Here is a 21957-nt window from a genome sequence, read left to right as displayed (position 1 = left end):
CCTTAGTTCAGTTCAACTCAGACTTATACTGAGACGCTCAGTAGCATCTTCTTTAGAGTTTTCTGTCAATCTACACAGAGGCACAAGCACTCACTGTGCTGGATCTATATGGGCTGTTCAGCACCTACGATGTTAAATATTAAAATGTTTTCATTATCAAAGTCTAATTCTTTAGGATTTAAACCCTTGTATGGAAATACATATTTTTTCATGATATCACAATTGTTCTTTTTTGTTGAATGAAATTCAATATTTCTTTTTATTCATAAAAGATTAACATTTTTTTTCCTGTAATTAAAATGGAAAGTTTAAAGTTTGTGAAATAGGAACGTCCAGCTAAGAATCCACTGTAGAAAAATACATTTTAAATAAATTTTAAAAACACCTTTTATTTCTTAATAACATGGTATACATTTTTAAATTCTCATCATCTATTTCTCAAAGTTATAAAATGCACAAATGTCTTTAAAACTGACAAAAATGCTAAATTCATAACATGAAATGCTGAAATTAATGTGATTAATGTGAGTAGTTTTATGGCTTCATTTATTGGTAAATGTTTGGAAACTTGTTTAAATATTAATCATTTCATTCTGTTTCCCTGCCTTTCTTTTGTCACATGATGGAAGTGTTACTTAAAAAAAAAAAATCCTTTCTTTCAAACCAGGGGTCTCAAACTCCAGCTAGACGCCAGTTAGCTTAGCATTGCACAAAATTTGAAAGCACCAGGAAAACACACAAGTTCAGTTCAGTACAGGTTTATTTATACAGCACTAAATCACAACAGGACTTTCTACTGAAAGGTAATTTATCCTAAAGAAAATCACCCCTACTTGTGGCTCGTGTATGTGAAGGAATACAATGCAATCTGGCCCTTGAAGCTGCTTTTTTTGTTAGGGGGATTTGTTTGTTGTTCTTCTTTAAAAAGCAAAAAATGATTTAATATGAAGGCAAAATACAAGTTTACATTTGCAGTTTAAAATGAAAGAAACGGCGAAAAGAAAAACCACTACATTTTTGGATTTCTGGATGTTTTCTTATTTATTTGTACTACTTTAGCACTAAAGTGGCCAGCAGGGACCCACAGCTCATTTAAGATTGAGTCCCTGTTACAAACCAATGCTTTAGTTTCTTTTTACTCAAATCTACTGTGACACACACCAGTTTAAATGTTTTTATTTACATGACTACTTTTTAAAAATCTCCCGTCAAATGGAACAAAACTGTGATGCGCAATACAAACATCAGTTGAACTGGATCCACAACAAGAACAAACAAACTCTATGAAAGAAAAACGGCATATCAGTGAAATCGAGTGGAAACGTTCAGATGGCTACAATTTAAATTCCATAAGAAGCCCATAAACACTCACTCCTCTGTGACGCTGGGCTGATCATTGTCAAAAAACTCAGATGTGGATTACTCCAGATGTGAAAGTGAGCACTGACAAATTCTCCCTGTTTGATAAAACTCACAGCAATCACCTGAAGTATTAAAGAAATCTTCTTATGGAATTTGTTGACATGAAATGAAAAACACATAACAAACAAACATCCAACACTGCCTTATAAGGAAAGATGATGGAAATCAATCTGTTGGTAGGAAACCGTGACCCTGGTATCAAAGACTATCCACCATAAAGAGACACCTGCAGTACTTCACAGGTTTTTACATATTTTATGGAAATAAACCACAGAGGCTTTAAATAACTACAGGTCATCTGCATGTTGGTCCAGTTCTATCTTTGCATTCGCAGTGTTAAATAAACCTTTAAGGCCCAATTCTTGGATGTGTTTCAAATGCACGTTTGACACTTGAGAATACAGATGTAGAAAAATACAATCTACACAATCAAAACTGAACAGCATCACCTCTTTTTTTTGTTGGCATTTACGTCTTTTTCTAGTTACTTTTTACAGCAACTGTTACGGCAGTCTCGCTTTTCATGCCCCTCTGAGTTTGGCAGGAGATTTACAAGAATCGATCGAGCTTCTCAAGGATTTCATTCCTCATCTTAGGCATGACCTGTGAAATATATTTCCATTATGCATATATGATTAAAAAGACAACATGGTTTAATGTGATCAGGAGGAAGTAAACTTACGTGTCTTTTCAAAGGTTCAGGTTGGACTCTATAAATCGGGGGGAAAACATCTACTGTTTGTCCTCACACACGGAGTTCTGTAAAAAGAAGAAGTCATGCATTTATAAACAGTGCACTGAAACTGTTACACAACGCAGTTTGTCAATATGACGTTCCAGCTAGAAGCCGGTTAGCTTAGCATTGCACAAAATCTGAAAACAACAGGGAAACACGTGAACTAAGCAAACAGTGAAGAAAGTTCAGTTCAGTACAGGTTTATTTATACAGCGCTAAATCACAACAGGACTTTCTACTAAAAGGTAATTTATCCTAAAGAAAATCACAGCAAGCACTTGGCGACAGCGGGGAAGGAAAAACTGCCTTTTAACAGGAAGAAACCTCCAATAGAACCAGGCTCAGGGAGGAGCAGCCATCAGCACTGAGTTGTTGTATTAGTTAAGAGTGGTTGAGATTTGTATTTATATCTCTTTCTTTGTATTATGTTTTAGTCTCCCCACAGAGTCACACTGAATCTTGTCCTCAAACCCTTTTTAGGTCACGTCCTATTTTACTTTGACTTTGTGCCTGTTTGATCCTGGTGTTTGCTGGAGTTTGGTTGTTGTTTTGCTTCATGAACTTTGTACACTTGGAGTTACCTCTAATTTTAGACCAGCTAGCATTTTCTTAATAAAGGTATCAGAAAGCAAGACAAAGACAGGGAATTAAGGCACCTTTAATCATGCTTACTTCACATTTTCATTCTCCAATTTAGATCCGATCAGCTCCTGGTTGCAGTTGTGTTTCATCAGCAGAAACTTGGCTGTGGGAAACTTCGGTGCGTCCATCTGTAGCTCATCACTGAAAGACAGATTCACTCAGTCACTTTGGCTAAAAGAGAAAAATGTAGCCTGGCTGCAGTAAAAGTACAGAAGATCAATAAAGTCAGTCATTCGAGGGTTGAGGATTTAGCAGCTGCCCTCGGAGTGTGCTGAACTGAAACAAGTTTGTGTTTTATTACTTAGAAGTTATAAGCTATATTTAACAGTTTGCACCATGTTACTTCTTTGGGACATTTTCTACATACAGCTGGCATCAATCTATAGTCAGTTGCAGATAGTTTCAAATAGAAAGTCAAGAATATCGTGCACGGGCACTGTGACCACCAGCTCTTAATCATCCTTTACATTTAGTGCATTTATTCTCAAGACTGGTTGGTATTAAGTGATTTTACACATGTACGGATCCACGTTCGGAACAGCCAGCTTCTCGTGTCACTGTAACAGCTGAATGTTAAATGTTGTCTCACTCTGTATGTTTGTGGTAATAACTGAAGCACCGACTGATGGGACGCTTTGTGAATGTGGACCAGCTGGTCGCTCCAGTCTCTGCTATGTGCTTCTCTGCGATGTTTCCATCCTGGTATCCTTCACGGGGCGCCATTTTGACTGGTTCAAAGCACCTGAATGAGATCAGGAAGATAAACAACTGAGCAAAACTGTTCACTGTTAGAGAAAGTAGGCAGATGGTTTAGTCTGTAAGAATGTGGAACCACTTCAAACATTCATTACATCTTATGAGCTCCACGAATAATTATAGTTACAGCATAGCATCTAAGTATTTCTGAGATAAAGCTGCGTCCGTCGCATAGAAAGAGACAACCATTCATTCTCATCCATGTAGTTATTCATTTAAAAAAAAATACATTTTGTTGGTTTATTAATAATATTTTTTATATGCATGCCCTTTCATTATTATTTAGAATCACCAATTAACCTAACCCCACTAAATGCATGTTTTTGGACACATGGGGAGAACATGCCATCTCCACACAGGAGGACCCAGCCAGTGGAGTCACACTCAGGACATTCCTGCTGTGAGACAACAGTGCTAACCACCACAGCACCGTGCTGCCTGCCGAAACAACAACTGTATTTTTTATCTTCTTTTTTCTTCTTCTATTTTTTGCATTTAACATATTAAATGTAAAAAATAGAAAAAAAACAGAGGAGTAACTGAGTAAAGGCAGCTAAGTACTTCACACTGATAGCGTCACACTCACTGACTGCAATGATTCAGAGCAGGGGTGTTAAATATGGGCTGCGGAGGCCAGAACTGCTCTACGAGAGACTACAAGCAAACTAAACAAACAAACAAAAAAAACATTAAAAAAAAAGTCAACACACAAAATGTCCGTTTCATTTTACACAGATGAATGAAGAGCAGAGTTCTTTGGTCATGCATCAGGTAGAAACAAGTAGAAACTGTTTCATTTTCACTGACAGCACAATTAAGTTCCCACACCTGCATTCACCCTGGACAACGTTTTCTTCAGACACAAAATTTAAACAGGTGGTCGGAAACATGACTGTCAGTAAACACGAGCCCATACAAAAGCAATTTTATATTCATTTGATATTTTTATATTTATACTTTTATATTTTCATCAGTTGCAAATTGTTATTTCTTAGATGCTCCATTTTTCTCCGTTACATTTATAATTAAAGCTGCAAGAGGCGTTATGAGGGCCCTCGCACCCCGGCGCATCGAGCCACACCCAACACCTACACCCATCACGTCTGATCTGATGTCACATTGATGGAATTCATGCGTAGAACCACGAGCTAAAATTTCATCTTGTTCAATGATGATTATAGCCGTCCCACTAGGTGGCGCTCTAACTATTACTGAGAAATCGAGAAATCAGCCTGCGATGTCTGGGAGATACTGGGCATTGTGTTTTTGAGTGACAGCAGATTACTGCTCTTTGGCGAGTGATTGAAACTCCACGTGCCGCCATGACCACCCCGTTTCCCTAAACGTAAAAAGCGTCGCAATTTAATATCACAAAGGTCTTTAGAGTCCCTGCACCGGAGATCACGTCATTTTGATGAAATCCCTTGGAGGAGTTCGTCTAAGTATGAGGCCTGAAAAGAGGGGAAAATGTCGCGAAAATGACACTTTAATTTTAAAATGGCTGACTTCCTGTTGGATTTGGGATATTGCTCCAAGAGACTTTTTTGTACATCTTGATATCTTCAATAAGCTTACCAGGTCTCAGACTCATAGATGAAACACAGAGCAGGGGCTGATGTTTTGAAATTTTGTAAGGGGCGCTGTGGAGCCATTTTCCAATATTCCATGAAAATGATCACATAACAAGGAAGACTTCATCACATTGGAGGTGTGCGTCAAATTTCAAGAGCTTTTAAACTTTCCAAGCCCCTCTAAAGCTACTTCATCTTTCATCATGAACCGCGTTGCCACCAGGGTGCGTTGTTCAGTTTAAAGTCACAATTTTCTCACTGAAGCATCACGAGGAACTGATGTTAATATCCACCGCTTTTGAGGTGGACCTGATGAACCTGTAAAAATCAGTGCAACAAAATAAAAGACATGATATTTCCTGTTGCCACTAGGTGGCGTTCTGCGTATTCCTGACAATGGGCACATCAATCTGTTCAGGGCGGGTCTGACATCATGCCTGTAAAGTCTGGTACTGACTGGATTTTATTGAGTTATACTAATTTGTTTTTCATGGCGTGACATCAAAGTTCGCCATGCTGCAGGGTTCACACCCTTTCACAAAAACTCACAGTTTTCATTGTAACCCAAGACCAACTCCTTAAGGCTTTCCTGGAAAAATTTGAGGCTGCAGATGTTACCCATCAATATACTGTACCCCAAAGTGTAAAACATGACACTTCCTGTTCCCAATAGGTGGCGCTCTACTTGATGTCAAATATGGCAGTTGAAATTTGTTCAGGGCTGGAGCCTTATCATATGTGTGCTCTTTGGTCCAGATCGCACAATGTATGAAAGAATGAGAGGCAATAAGATTTTGATGGCAAATCATCGAAATTCGCTGTGGCGCCACGATCACGCCGTATCCCAAAAACTCAAAAGCTCCGCAATTTAACATGGCCCAGGTGTGTAGTTGACACTGACCAAATATGAAGCTTATACGATCAAATCCCAAGGAGGAGTTCGCAAAAGTACGAGACGTGGAAATGGGAAAAACGGAGCCAAAATGTCGCCTTCAATCCAACATGCCGGACTTCCTGTTGTGTTTGCGTCAGTGGTCCCACTGACTTTTTGTCCGTCACAGCATGATACACGTGTGTGCCAAAATACATTCATGTAGCTCAATCAATGTTTTCGTAGGGCTGCATTTAACAATGCATAGGTGGCGCTCCAGAGCCATTTTCCAATGCTCATATGTAAAACCATTAAAATACAAAATATTTCACCAGACCTGACATGTGTGCAAAATTCGCACTCTCACTGCTCGGGCCCTAATAAACTAAAAGATCACATTAAAAAGGTGCCAGTCCAGGTCTGGTTAGGACAAGTGTTAATCCAATTGGCCACGCCCCTAACTTCACCTTCCAGACAGAGAAGTAAAAAAAAAGAACAAAACAAAACAAATAATACTCTTAAAGCGAAGGCTGTCACGGAAACTCAAGCCTAAACTGTCACATAAATTCCATCCATCCAATTCGTGCTTCTTCTAGATAAGATCATTATTTTCCACCTCAGGTTATGTAAAGAATGTCGAGCTCGTGTCTGAAAGGTGCTGAACAATTAAGCGCAGCTTGCCTTTCTTTCCTCTGCTCTCATTTGAATTCCTCATGTTTGTCCAGCTTTAGAAATCAATAATGATTTTCCTATAGCCACAAGAATTTCTACTTTTTTCCCAGCATTTATATTTTCCAATCGCATTGCTGGAAAAAGTTGTCGTCACCATCTTTTGCACAGGTAACACGAACGCCTGGTTGTAGGTTTTTGTCTTTCACCGATACAAAACTCTCTTAGAAGCAACTTTATTCCTAAGTACAAATTTTGAGTGGATGTGCACCTGTGTAGGTTTTACTTTTAAAGAAATAAGAGAAGCGTGGGAGTGCACCACAGGTCACGAAAAGCTCGTTGAACTGCTGTAATTTAGTGTTCCCACTGAGCAGCAGACAAAACTGAGTTAGCTAGATTACAAAAGGAGCTGCACAGCAAAACTAAGGTAGGTCAGTAAAGCCATCTATGGAAAAGTGGTTCAGGGGTTGATATGCTCCTCTTGTAACCAGAATGTTGCTGGTTCGATCCCCAGCTGTGTTTGTCTTGGTTGTTGTGTCCTTGGGCAAGACATTTCACCTACTGCCCACTGGTGTTGGCCAGAGGGGCTGATGGTGTGATATGGCAGCCTCGCTTCTGTCAATTTGTCCTGTGGCAACTGTAACTTACCTCCACCAGTGTGTGAATGAATAGTGCAACTGTAAAGTGCTTTTAGGGTCTCGAAAAGTGCTATATAAATGCAATCCATTATTATTATTAAAAGAAACCTTGGAAAAGTTAAATTTGCTTCATTGTACTCTGGACTCTGAAAGTGGGATCAGGCTATAAAGAGCCAGAGATAAAGAGATTTGATCTTATTTAAGCAAAGAGGGCAGGTGCTGATCCACAATGCCCAACACAAATAACGGCAAAACAGACAAAGCAAAACTGTGGTTCACAAACTTCACCCATTTGTTGCACCACAGAAACTGATGCACATTAGTGCGTAAGATGTTAAAAGTCACAGATTTAGCTGGAAAACATGAGATTTGCAGAAATTATTACTTTCTTTCTTCCTCACACCATCCAGCTCACCCTCTGCTCCGACACAAAAACGGCACATACAACGTGAGACACAACAGATCGGTCAGCATCGTCACACACAGAACAAGGTTTTTCAGCTTCCTCCCCGGCACTGTACGACTGATGGCAAAACAAAAAACACTGAACACTTAAAATAACACAACACTACCTCACTTCAAATGTACATTGGGATTAAGTCACTGACTGATGTTGCAGTATACTCACTGAAACAGATTTGTGTAAATGTGCAATGTTATGTTTGCAGTACTAAGAAGTGCATTACCATCCTCTCTGTACAGTGTTTTTGTATATAGTAAACATGATGATTGATATGATTGATCCATTAGTTGCTTTGTTTTTATCTTGTAAAAATGTAACTTGACCCGGAGAGCTCTGCGCAAATGGCAAATAAAAATCTTGAATCTCTGATCCTGTAATTTAACTATAGAACATTTTGATACTCCAAAGTCTGTTTCAGTAGGTTTGAACTTTGCCAGTTTCAAATTGTGTAACATAAACCATCTCATACATACTTATGAGCTCAGGCTTTTGGGCCTTTCTGGGATTTGAAGTGTGGCTGATGATAGAGTTTTAGTAAATCTGGCAATAAAACTAATAATAACAGTTTCATTCTTCTTTCAAAAATGGTTCCTGATAAAGAAGAGAATCACAGGAAGCAAACTTTACACAAACACACTGTGATACCGCTCTGACTGCACTATTGTCAGCACTTACCCTCAGTTGTAGTTTGGATTTCAGCTTCTCCTCCGACATCCCAAAGCCAAATCAGAAATGTCCTCAGTTTTCTGCTCTTTTCAACTGGTTCTTTGACACTTGAGATTTTTGATCATTTGCCAAGTTAACTTTGCCACTCCTATAGAACACCTGCACGAAGAGGAATTTCAATCTGGAAAATAGCCAAGTCGCCTCATTTGAAATACCTCACCCTGCGTCACTGAAAACAGGTATGCTGAGTTAGGTAACGAAGTTGTTTGCATCTAATCCTTCAGGCTCATAATAGTGGTGGAAAATGTTACAAATTCTGTTATTTGATATTTAAGCAGTGGAAAATTCATTGTGCACACCAAAATAAATCACAGTTATGATGCAAGCAACTCTATAATATAGTAAATTATTATAATAGATGGTAAGGTTATGGCATGGCACTGAGGGTGAGCCAGTGTTTGTACTTATTTAGAAGTTACAAACTACATAAATTACTTACATTTACAATGTAATTTAATGTGTTTTTATAAGGTGCTGTCAATTTTTTTTTAGCTTCTTTGCCTCTGAAACACTTTTTGATGAGACGACCTTACAAAGATTTTAAAATGCAATTGAAGGCCCAATTTTCAGGATTTGAACCTCAAAACAAAACTGGTATGAACAACAAAATATCAATTTATGCTGTTAAGTAATGGAAAACTATAAAGAAATTATGTTCCTACATGCATATGTATACATGCATGTATGGAGTATACAAGCATTCAAATGTATGCATTAGAGATGGACCGATCCGATATTACGTATCGGTATCGGTCCGATACTGACCTAAATTACTGGATTGGATATCGGAGAAAAATAAAAAATGTAATCCGATCCATTAAATATCACGAAAGCACCTCACAAAACTTGCAACACGCCGTAACTCACCTCAGAACGTTAGCACGTCGGAGCAGTATGCATCACGTGATAGAGCGGCTGTGGCATGCGGGACCTGTCGGTGGTCTGGATAGCATTTGGAGCTTCGCTAGCAACCCGGCATTTCATCTCCGACAAAGTTATCCCCGAGAGAAGTAAAGCAAGTGTGTAAGTTCATCTCTGAATGTTTGTAAAGCATTCCTGCGTTAAGCTTAACCCTATTAGTTAGGTTGCTTAATATTTACGCTAAGTACTCTTTAAAATACCAGAATAGGGAGGATGGTGTAGGTTTAAGTTTATTAGATTGATCAGTATTGCTGAACTATGAAATATTTTTTTTTGCATACAGGTATAACAGAATAGCTTTAGTGTAGTTGTTGTTTTAAACTTGAGTATGAACTTATACAAAATGCAGCAAGATATTTAAAAAAACTGTTTTGTTGATTAAAAAACACTATATCGGATTCATATCGGTATCGGCAGATATCCAAATTTATGATATCGGTATCGGACATAAAAAAGTGGTATCGTGCCATATCTAGTTTGAACCAAGACTTACAAGTTTAAGTACAATAATGGCAACATTTAACAATTTGACTGCAACAGTGTATAGCTGTTAAATCAGAGATTAAGTTACTGAAATTTTGTTTGCTCAGTGTGCTGGGTGTGTATGAGCATTACCTTTTTTCTTTGTTCTATAGTCTAAAACTAAATAAAAAAGTGATGATTTTAAAGATCTTATTTTAGGTCAGATTTTTAATAAGCTGCAGGAACCCTGTTCAGTGCGAGTAGAGAACAGCCAAGTCTCCTCTAATAAACCTCCATCTGTGCTAGTGAAAACAGTTCATCTGACTGTAAACATGTTTCCATTTGTCAATTCAGTCTTCACTCTGAAATACAGGAAGTGAAATCACGGCTCAAACAGTTTATTTTAATTTTTTATTTTACCGTTCCAGAATTTCAGAGCACAGCCTGAACAAGAAAACATCTGCAGAACATGTTTTAAAACACATGCAATAAAAACTTGATAACATGACAACAGTTTTGTTCATCCAACTGCTGGAACAAAGCTAACCATTCGCCACGAACACTGACGCAGAACAGTGTAGAAAGCTTAAAATTTAAGTAGCAGAACATTTTCATTCAAAGTTACCTGATTAGATCTTTACAGGAGATTCCATCTGAACTCTGTGGAGTCTGATCTCAAGGGTTTTGAGTCTGACCCTAAAACCAGAGGATCTTTCTGTCTCTGCAGATTCATTGTGATCCAGTGATGGGAGTGATTTCAGCCCTGAGTGATCACGCTGATGTTTGCACAGAGCAGATAATGAAGTGAATGTTTTGGCACATTGGTAACAGTGAAACAGTTTATTAGTAACGTGGGATCGTTTGTGTTTGGAGTATGAACTGAGATTCCTGAAGCTCTTGTCACACTGGTCACAGCTGTAGTTTCCTTCCATGTGTGTACGTTCATGATAGTTACAAGCAGATGAACATGAGAAGCTTCTGTCACAGTGTCTGCACTTGTATGGTTTCTCTCCTGTGTGGACACGTTTGTGTATTTTAAGGCTACTGGCACTAATGAAGGATGACCCACACTGATCACAGAGGTGATTTTTAACCCCACTGTGAATCAGTTCATGTTGTTTTAAGTCACTTGGTTTGGGGAAGCCTCTCCCACATTCTTTGCAGTAGTTCAGTTTTTCTCCAGTGTGTCTACGTTGATGTAGTATTAGGCTTCGCTGAAGAATGAAAGTTCTCCCACAAAGGTCACAGAGGAAGTCTTTCCCACCACCACAGTGATGACAGGGTTGAGAACTGGATCCACCTGTGTCGCTCTGCTTCTAAACAAAGACACAAAGACAGTGTAAGTCAGTACGAAGCCGCATCCTTGATGGATTGTTGGAGCACTACGGGCTACTGTAGTCAGGAGCCTTGCAGAGTGATACGTACAGTGCTTTAACATAATATTGCCATATGTTGTGTGTATAAGGACCCCAAAATGGCACCTGTTAAGAGACATGCTTATGAAACTGATTTCAAAGTCAAGGCTGTCAGCCACGCATTAGAACATGGGAATAGAGCAGCTGCAAGAGAATTCAACATTAATGAATCAATGGTACGGAAGTGGAGGAAGCAAGAAGAATGAGTTGAGTAAAGCTTGACTTATCTGACCGTTTTGTTTTGCTTAATGCACCTTATGGTCCAGAGAATACGGGACACTTCAGTTTTATGATACAAAGTTTTGTGGATATTATACATGGTTATGCTGAGGATATGTCAGCCAATTTCCACTAGAAATGCCATTTGGTTAAAATGTTAGCAAGGAATTTGCATTTGCACTGTTAAATTTTTATATACAAAATAAATTCATGTCTTTTTTTTCACTAATAATGTTGTGGAGTTGTAAAGTATTTTGTCTCACGTCAATTATATCATCAGTTATGTTGCTATTAGAGATGGACCGATCCGATATTACGTATCGGTATCGGTCCAATACTGACCTAAATTACTGGATCGGATATCGGAGAAAAATAAAAAATGTAATCCGATCCATTAAATATCACGAAAGCACCTCACAAAACTTGCAACACGCCGTAACTCACCTCAGAAAGTTAGCACGTCGGAGCAGTATGCATCACGTGATAGAGCGGCTGTGGCATGCGGGACCTGTCGGTGGTCTGGATAGCATTTGGAGCTTCGCTAGCAACCCGGCATTTCATCTCCGACAAAGTTATCCCCGAGAGAAGTAAAGCAAGTGTGTAAGTCCATCTCTGAATGTTTGTAAAGCATTCCTGCGTTAAGCTTAACAAGTGACTGCCTCTTCTTGCTGCTACTTCAATCATGAAACTGCTTAACGATCAGCTGATCGGCTTTTCTGTCACGAGTCCGTGTCTCTAGTTTGCTTTTGGCCCACTTTGCACCAGAAAGAGGAAACCAGCGGCTGAACAACAGCAGCACGTTTAAGCTTGATCAGCTGTTGTTAGAATGTATTTAATATTACTTTCTACACCAGGATCTTTTTCTATGTAGCTGACGCTGGTAACTGTGCAGGGGCGGATCTAGCAAAGTTTAGCCAGGGGGGCCGATAGGGCATGAACAGGGAAAAGGGGGCACAAAGACATACTTTTCTTTCTTATTCTCATTTAAAATGTCAAGCTTTTAATAAATAATTATCTGACACCCAAAGTTTTAATTTGATGCAAAATGAATAGAAGTCCATTACTGTATAGAGTAACTATTAAGTCTAATATATATACTCTAGTAAGCTATAGTACTTTTTCCTTTGGGAAGGTACCATCTGTGCAGTCTGCAATTTTGTTGAAGAAAGATGTTGAATCTATTTAATATTTCTTGAAAAATAATTGATTTCTGTGCATTTTTTTCACACTGCATCAAATTAAGGTTGATTACGTCGATTAAGCATCATGAGGTGGAGCGTGAGAGGTGGTTCCCTATTTTTTATTTATTTATTTTTGTTGTTGCTGGGAGTTGGAACCCTATTAGTTAGGTTGCTTAATATTTATGCTAAGTACTCTTTAAAATACCAGAATAGGGAGGATGGTGTAGGTTTAAGTTTATTAGATTGATCAGTATTGCTGAACTATGAAATTTTTTTTTTTTGCATACAGGTATAACAGAATAGCTTTAGTGTAGTTGTTGTTTTAAACTTGAGTATGAACTTATACAAAATGCAGCAAGATATTTAAAAAAAAACAGTTTTGTTGATTAAAAAACACTATATCGGATTCATATCGGTATCGGCAGATATCCAAATTTATGATATCGGTATCGGACATAAAAAAGTGGTATAGTGCCATCTCTAGTTGCTATTGCAAATTTTCAAATATATATATATATATATATATATATATATATATATATATCGTGAAAAATATTTTTGGGCCATATTGTCCCGCCCTAATGCCACGATAAGGCACGAAACTACCTGAACATTAAATAACGCCATCATATCAATTTTCAGCACTTTTAGTTTTTCATGATCGTGTAAACAAAAATCATAACTGAAATGAAAATCTGAATAATCACTCAGAGCTGCTTTTCCATGCAGTAGAATTGCTAACATGCTAACACAGTTTAATGAGCAGAGTTGTTCCAAACAGTCAGGCTAAAATGACAAGACAACAATATAAATACATACCTCACAGTAACTGCACTTGGAGAGTCTCTTTCTGGTGTGGATCTGTTGGTGTCGTCTCAGGTAATGTATAGTTTTAAAAGTCTTCGCACACAGGTCACATTTATGAGGTCTCTCCTCAGTGTGGGTAAACATGTGGCCATGTAATTGTGTGTCTGTTAGAAACTGTTTGCCACACTGATCACACCAGTACACATCATGTCTGGTGTGAATGCGTAGGTGTATGGTTCGGCTGAACGGCCGGCTGAAGGTTTTTCCACAAATCTCACAGCTGTATGCCTTAATTCCAGAGTGACTAACTAGATGCCGCTGTAAGCTGCTCTTGCGAGAAAAAGCTCTGCCACACTGATCACAGCTGTACGCTTTAACTCCACTGTGGATGAGTTGGTGATTTTTCAGGGAACGCTTCCAGGAAAAAGACTTTCCACACAACTCACAGCTGAACGGTTTCTCTCCAGTGTGGATGACCTGATGACGTTTTAGTGTAGACTTCTCAGTAAAATCCTTCCCACACTCATCACAGGTGTATGTTTTCTCTCCCTTTCTTCTGTGAGGTTTGTCGGCCTCCTGAGAGCGCTGACTTCTCGCTCCATGTTGGTCCTGCAGTGACAGAGATACAAACAGAGGCAGTGAGTGAAATGCAGTCGTGGAACAAACTCAACCTTCAAACTCCCTCCATTAACACTAGTTTTAAACCTGAAGGTGGAGTGTGGCACCAAACACCTTAAAGGTCTCTTATCCCCACCTGCTGGTAGTTCTAACACATTACATCCAACCTGCTGTTAAAAATAATTCATGACTGTTCAAACACTCTAAAATAATCTTTTCCTTATTTTCCTTACTTTTACTCCCCACAGAAAAAAAGACTTTCTACTCATTATATTTTCAAAACAGACTTTTTACTTTTGGTTTCAAACTCAAACTGATTTGAGCCTGAAAATTAACACATGAAAGACAATCCTGATCGTGTACTAATCACCAGGGTATGAAACATAAAAAGAGATGAAAGAGGCAAAACTGTGAGTCATAGTCAGGAGTTAAAGTGAGACGTTGTTCTTCTTTCTTTTTTGCACAGCACCTGAACAAACAAGTAATTTCAAATGCAGCGTTTCTATCAACAAACATCAGCAAACACACAAACTGTTTGTGTGCAGTTTGTCTCACAGTGTGTTGCTGGCTAAAGGTCCAGCTGCTGCACATCACAGGGAGAGAAAAGAAAGAGAGCTAACTTCACTCAGAGATGGAGAAAGATAAGACACACAGGACAGGAGAGGAAGAAGAGAGGTTAGATTTAAAGGGAAGGACTGCTCAGTGGGATTTGATCAACTGGAGATTAAAGCTTACATGTAAGTCCTCATGTGTTGAAATCAGATATTGGGTCTGTACTAGAGATGGCACGATACCACTTTGTTATGTCCGATACCGATATCATAAATTTGGATATCTGTCGATATGAATCTGATATAGTGACAGGGGATTTCTTTAAATCACCCTGTAATTCTTCAGCTAAGACACCTGAGTTAGAAAACACAAAGACTGCAGTCGTATTTACACGCGTGGGCAGTCACTTCTGAGATCTGCGAATCTGCGATCTGCCTGCGTGGTACATTTATACATGTCTGTGTGTGTGTGTGTGTGTGTACAAAAATAACAACGTCACTCAGAGCAACAGAATCAGCACATACACACTTAAGATTATAGTTTAACTTCTGTAAAAAACATGCTCTGCAAACCCTCAGTTTCCTGTCTACACTTTGTACAGAGTGTACTAAAAGCAACGGGTTCTTTCCCTTTTCTACATTTGTACTCAAAAAACAGGAAATGGTTCAGTAGCTGGATAAATTCATCACAAGGTTATTGGGTGAAAAGTCACATAGACGTTTAGCACATTTCATGAAGCTGATCAAATTATATGAAAACAAACATCTCTTGACATATAGTGTGTTTTTAATCAATAAAGCTGTTTTTTTAAATATCTTGCTGCTTTTTGTATAAGTTCATGCTCAAGTAAAAACAACAACAAAAAAAAAAAAAAAAACTAAAGCTATTCTGTTATACCTGTATGCAAAAAATACACTGCACCCAAAATATTTCATAGTTCAGCAATACTGACCAATCTAATGAATGTAAACCTACTCCATCCTCCCTATTCTGGTATTTTAAAGAGTAAGCAACCTAACTAATAGGGCTCTAAAACTCCCAGCAAAAAAAAACCAAAAACAAAAGGCAACCACCCACCCTCCACCTCATGATACTTGCAAGGAAATCAATTATTTTTCAAGAACATTTAAATAGATTCAACATCTTCAACAGATTTGCAGACTGCACAGATGGTACCTTCCCAAAGGAAAAAGTACTACAGCTTACTAGGGTATATTAGACTTAACAGTTACTATATACAGTAATGAACTTCTATACATTTTACATCAGATTAAAACTTTGGGTGTAAGCTTCGTATAATTATTTATTAAAAGCTAGACATTTTAAATGAGAATATGAAAGAAAAATATGTCTTTGTGCCCCCTTTTCCCTGTTAATGCCCTATCGGCCCCCCTGGCTAAACTTTGCTAGATCAGCCCCTGCACAGTTACCAGCGTCAGCTACGTAGAAAAAGATCCTGGTGTAGAACGTAAATAAATTCTAACAACAGCTTATCAAGCTTAAACGTGCTGCAGTTGTTCAGCCGCTGGTTTCCTCTTTCTGGTGCGAAGTGGGCCAAAAACAAACGAGAGACGGACTCGTGACAGAAAAGCCGATCAGCTGATCATTAAGCAGTTTCATGATTGAAGTAGCAGCAGGAGAGGGAGGGAGAGAGAAGAGGCAGTCGCTCCATATATCGGTTGTTAAGCTTAACGCTGGAATGCTTTACAAACATTCAGAGATGAACTTACACACTTGCTTTACTTCTCTCGGGGATAACTTCCTCGGAGATGAAATGCCGGATTGGTAGCAAAGCTCCAAATGCTCAAACAGACTGCAGACAGGTCCCGCACGCCACAACCACTTTATCAAGTGATGCATACTGCTGCCACGTGCTACGGTTATGAGCCGAGTTACGCCATGTCGCAAGTTTTGTGAAGTGCTTTTTTGATATTTAATGGATCAGATTACATTTTTTATTTCTCTCCGATATCCGATCCAGTAATTTACGTCAGTATAAGACAGATACCGATACATAATATCGGATTGGTCCATCTCTAGTCTGTACATATGATTTTATGTCTTTTTTTCAGATTATGAAACTTGCTGCAAAACAATCTGAGGCAGATTAACTGTGCCACCTCAGATGCAGCCTTTTCATGCAGTAGAATTGCTAACATGCTAACACAGTTTAATGAGCAGAGTTGTTCCAAACAGTCAGGCTAAAATGACAAGATAAAAACATAAATACATACCTCACAGTAACTGCGCTTCGAGAGTCTCTTTCTGGTGTGGATCTGTTGGTGTCGTCTCAGGTAACGTGGAGCTTTAAAAGTCTTCTCACACAGGTCACATTTATGAGGTCTCTCCTCAGTGTGGCTAAACATGTGTTGTTGTAACTGCTGGTTTCTTGTAAAGTGTTTACCACACTGATCACAGCAGTATACATCATGTCCGGTGTGAATGCGTAGGTGTGTATTTCTGCTCACAATCAGGCTGAAAGTTTTTCCACAGATGTCACAGCTGTATGCTTTAATTCCAGAGTGGGTAACTAGATGAGCCTTTAAGTTGCTACTGTCAGTAAAAGCTCTGCCACACTGATCACAGCTGTACGCTTTAACTCCACTGTGGATGACTTGGTGTCTCTTTAGGGAATCCTTCCTGGGAAAAGTCTTTCCACACAAGTCACAGCTGTACGCTTTAACTCCAGTGTGGATGACCTGATGCTGCTTCAGTTTATCCTTCACAGTAAAATCCTTCCCACAATCGTCACAGGTGTATGTTTTCTCTCCCTTTCTTGGTTGAGGTTTGTCGGCCTCCTGAGAGCGCTGACTTCTCGCTCCATGTTGGTCCTGCAGTGACAGAGATACAAACAGAGGCAGTGAGTGAAATGCAGTCGTGGAACAAACTCAACCTTCAAACTCCCTCCATTAACACTAGTTTTAAACCTGTGGCACCAAACACCTTAAAGGCATCTTATCCCCACCTGCTGGTAGTTCTAACACATTACATCCAACCTGGTGTTAAAAATAATTAAGACCAGGTTGGATGACTGTTCAAACAGTAAAATCATGCCCATCCCTCCTACTTATACACAAATATTAATGCTAACATGCTAAAACACTCATAATAGTAAAAAATGTTTACAGGTCTATGCTTTTTTTTAATATTTCCCGTTCCTGATATTAGTTTGTTCAATGACAACAGATCCATTGTAATAGTTAACAGGTTCTTAGTCATTCAGGTCATCGTACTCTAAGGAGCTTGGAAGGCAAGCATGTTCAAGCTTGCTTGAAGACGTTTCATCTCTCATCCCAGAATCTTCTTCAGTGCTAGGGTCAAATGGTGGAGAGTCCCAGATTTTAAACTTAATGGGAGTTTCCCCCAAAAAGGGTCATGGACCCCTATTGATCCTCTACCTGATCACACCAGCCATGGTGTAAAAACAGGTGTGGGTCACAGTCAGCCAAGGTTTCAGGTGAATCTATTATGAAACTTAACTCCACCCTATCATGTGATTTCCTGAGGGTTTTTTCCCCCTGTCCAGTTTGGCACCGTAACAATAAGATTTATTGTCTGAAGGCCAATGAAAATGTTTGGAAGGGGCTCGACTGAGCCACAGGTGCCAGGCACCACCAAGCAGCCACCAGGAGTGAGCCAGTACACAGCTGAGCGCCTAAACCGCCACACCTGGGGGGGGGGGTTTGAGATGTTCCCAGAGAGGTGGAGTTAAGACCAGACTTTGACATATAAGCATAGACAAACAGGCACAATCATGCATCCCCACCTTCATGCACACCCATAAAAATACTCAGCACTCGCCCAACGTGGAGACAAACACAAATATACACTGTGCACACACTAACACTCCCCCACTCTGTATCCCCAGGTCCAGGTGCCATCACCCACGGAGGGGCAATCTGCTCCCAGACCCAGGAGATGCTGCCCTGTGCTCTGGGGTGGAGACAAGCAGACCGTCCCCAGTCCTGCAGCAGCAGAGAGGCCCAGCATCCCAGACCCCGACTAGATGGGCGACTCCTCCTGGCCCCTCATGGTGAACAGAGAACAGGAGTGTGAAGACCCCATACCAATCGCCACCCACTCATATGTAGTGTTTCTGTGTGCTGTTCATTAAAATCATGGGAGGGGCTGTGATTCTTTTCCCCACGCTGAGCCACTACAGCTGATTTTAGGGTTCCCACCTGCTCAATCCCACTTTAACCTCTTCCCTGCTCATGTTCCTGTTTAGAGGCAAAGTCACCCTCTACAATGTAGGCAACAGAAAATACACATATGTTTTATTTTCCTTTATTTTCCACTTAACTGATTCAAACAGAGAACCTTTATTAGAAATAAATAGTTCTTATTTCATCTACTAATCTTATTTTATTATTACATTAATGTAGCACAAGGTTCAGTTAGCTTTGGAGAAAAACAGGTGGTAAAAATGTTCTTCAAGGAGCTACTTTTACTTTCTTACTCTGATTACATTTCAGAGCCTGTACTTTTTCACTTTATCTTGAGTAAAGAAGTTAAATCAGTACTTCAACTTTTACTAATAAACTTATATGTGTTCTTTAGGCGAGAAGACATCACATATTTACAAAAGTGCTCAGATGTTTTCGAACACGTCTGTTACCCACCAGCTCGATAGCAGACGAGGATCATTTGAGCCCGGCAAGAACAGCGGACTCCCACAAACCATTTTCAGACCCCCGCAGGTTAAACATAATATATAAGTGTCTAGATTTATTTCATTGTTTTATTGTTCCTGAGTAAATCAGTTTGGCTGAGATTAAAGTTAAGCCTCATAACATATTATAGCACAGTTACATAATAGGGGACCTATTATTATGTATTATGTAATAGGGGACCTATTATGTAACTGCTATAATGGTAAAAACTCAGTAAAAATCGCATCAAGTACACTGGTGTTCCAATTGTACAAATCATACTTGAGATTTGAGAAAGGGCCATAGATTCCTCACCTTCTGTGTTGAGCTCATTGTTTCCTCTGTAGTGACTCAGCTGAGTCCAGATGGCTGAAAATGTTCCTCTGCTGCTCCGTCAGACTCTTCTCCTCCTGCTGATCAGCTGGGACACAAAACAGATCTTTGTTAGGCTCCACACTGCACTGAAGAGTCAAAGTGTCTCATATGTTCATCTGACAACACAAAGTACAAATTTCACTCTGATTGCTTGTAGAAATCTTGTGAGACGTGTTGTGCTGCAAAGTGAGGAAACTCTCTCACTCACTTATACTTCAGGAGGAACTTTGTGACATTGGCTCTAATATTCTAAGCAGCCCTTTACTATGACAGGGCCAGAAAGTCCTATTCTTCTACCAAATCACCAGGAGCTGCACATTAACCACCACAATATATTTTATTCTCTGTGCTTTCAAATATGAACACTGTTTACTTTCATCTCTGTTTCATTAGTTTTTGTTAACATCTTCCTGTGCATCACAGCAAACACTCAACTTCTCCCAGCATGCTGAGCTAATGATTAGTTGGTGTTTTTCTCCAAACACTCTCTCACTCTTCTCTCAACGTGTTCACAATAAACTGTGAACAGACACCGAGGAGAGCAGCAGAAGACCTCATTCAGGAGCTAAACTCAACATGAACTGAACTCACAGTAAAGTTAGCTCGGTGCTTACCTTTAGATGAGCCCACAAACCGAGAGAAACTCCGCGATGAAGCTGCAACTCTTTCCAAACACAGGAAACAGATCAGGGAGCAGAGACCCACGTGGTTCACGCTGATCTCAACTACGATCCAGGAGACAAGGGTGGGCAGATCGATGCAGATATCGATCCAAACGCTGGTTTAGTTTGTTTTATCATCCAAAATCAGGATTTTACTCGCTTGGGATGAAACGGTAACTCCGTCTGCGTAAACTGTGTCCAGCATGTGATCCCGGAACAGACTTCTTCTTCTTTGTATTGGTTATTGGCGGTTGTCAAACACCAAAATGGTGCATTTCCGCCACCAACTGGTGTGGAGTGAAACGTCGACATCAGAATCCTCCCTCAATGTATACTCTGTTTTAAAAACTGGAATAAGGCCTGACAACTTTCACTTCTTGAACCCTTTTGCAGTAAACTTACGTTTTGAACAGCGGGCGCGTCAACATTATCCCCCTATTCAGCTTCTCGGCGACTCAAAGGTTTGACAGTCACCAATAGTAGTGATCAAACCAATATGTCCAAATCTTATTCCAGATATGACCACCTCCTCTCTCCTACTCCTTCCTGTGCTTCTCATTTCTCCTACCCTCCTTAAATTTTTATACAACCATCGTCCCCTCCTTTCTTCCTCCCACTGTTTTTGTCATGTTTCCTTTATTTCTTGCCTTATTATACTCATTATCTCTGTCTGACAGAAGTTAATAGCCAGTTCAGTTAACCCATGTTTTGTGGCTTTCTTCACAACTCTGTCGTTTCATTTCCTCTGACTCCATAGTGAGCTGGATCCATAAAAAGCCAACTATAAGTCCCATCATGTGTATTTCGTTAAATGTTTGCTGAACCTCTGTTAGTACATCTGCTCTACTTTCTGAGTGGCTACACTGTAAACTGGCCAATGAAGAGCTTCAGTCACTTCTCCCTTCCCTGGGTAGATCTGATCACAACCTGGTGCACCTTGTCCCTGTGTATAAGCCCTTAGTGCACAGGGAGCCACCAGCCACCCGCACAGTGCAGAGATGGTCAGAGGAAAGCGAGGAGGCTCTTAATGACTGTTTTGAGTCTACTGTGTGGGAGGTGGTCTGTGAAACCACGGAGAGGACATCGACAGCCTGGGGACATGCATTACAACAAAACAATGTTGGCAAAGTCTGGAGAGGCCTCAGAACCATCTAAGGGTACAAACGTCAGAACTCTCTGCCTGGCAGGGATGTGAGGTGGGCAAATGAACTGCATCATTTCTTCAACAGGTTTGATTCATCCATGAGGCAGTCTCCCAACATCGGCTGCAGACTCACCCACACCCACTGCTGCTGTTCCACCTCTGACACCTCAGATACTTAACACCTCCTCTACTCACCCTGGTCACTCCTCCCCACCCCCAACAACAGCATCCAATACACACTTAACACAAGGCTCCAGCCTGCCTCTCTCAACCACCCAGCTTAGGAGCGAAGTGAGGAGGATTAAAGCCAGGAAAGCTGCAGGTCTAGATGGCATCAGCTCAAGGGTTGTCATGTCCTGCGCAGACTAACTGTGTGGGGTGATGGAGCACCTTCTCAACCAGAGCCTGAGGCAGCTCTGGAAAACCTCCTGTGTTGTACCAGTGCCAAAGACCTC

General features: G+C 40.0%; 1 protein-coding gene and 1 long non-coding RNA gene across 3 annotated transcripts; both read right to left on the bottom strand.

Annotated features, from left to right (window-relative positions):
• Nucleotides 1-742: 742 nt before the first annotated feature.
• On the bottom strand, nucleotides 743-8578 carry LOC113029517 (uncharacterized). Its single transcript, XR_003273430.2, has 5 exons — nucleotides 8444-8578; nucleotides 3390-3542; nucleotides 2831-2941; nucleotides 2105-2181; nucleotides 743-2025 (listed from the first exon to the last, which is right to left on the bottom strand). It is a non-coding gene; the product is annotated as an uncharacterized LOC113029517 (long non-coding RNA).
• A 1696-nt stretch (nucleotides 8579-10274) lies between these two features.
• On the bottom strand, nucleotides 10275-20597 carry LOC145431172 (uncharacterized). Of its 2 annotated transcripts, XM_080306687.1 has the most exons (5): nucleotides 20311-20597; nucleotides 19637-19742; nucleotides 16904-17500; nucleotides 13512-14108; nucleotides 10275-11193 (listed from the first exon to the last, which is right to left on the bottom strand). In XM_080306687.1, the coding sequence occupies exons 2-5, from the start codon at nucleotides 19652-19654 to the stop codon at nucleotides 10507-10509; spliced, it is 1899 nt and encodes a 632-aa protein (XP_080162813.1). In that variant the 5' UTR covers nucleotides 19655-19742; nucleotides 20311-20597; the 3' UTR covers nucleotides 10275-10506. The 2 variants fall into 2 exon arrangements, with proteins under 2 accessions (XP_080162813.1, XP_080162811.1); XM_080306685.1 differs by lacking the exon at nucleotides 20311-20597 and having other exon boundaries at nucleotides 19637-19978.
• Nucleotides 20598-21957: the final 1360 nt, after the last annotated feature.

The sequence above is a fragment of the Astatotilapia calliptera genome, chromosome 9, assembly GCF_964374335.1.
Source record: "Astatotilapia calliptera chromosome 9, fAstCal68.1, whole genome shotgun sequence".
Lineage (NCBI taxonomy): Eukaryota > Metazoa > Chordata > Actinopteri > Cichliformes > Cichlidae > Astatotilapia > Astatotilapia calliptera.
The sequence above is the reverse complement of the archived record's forward strand: the minus strand, read 5'-3'. Positions and strand labels throughout refer to the sequence as shown.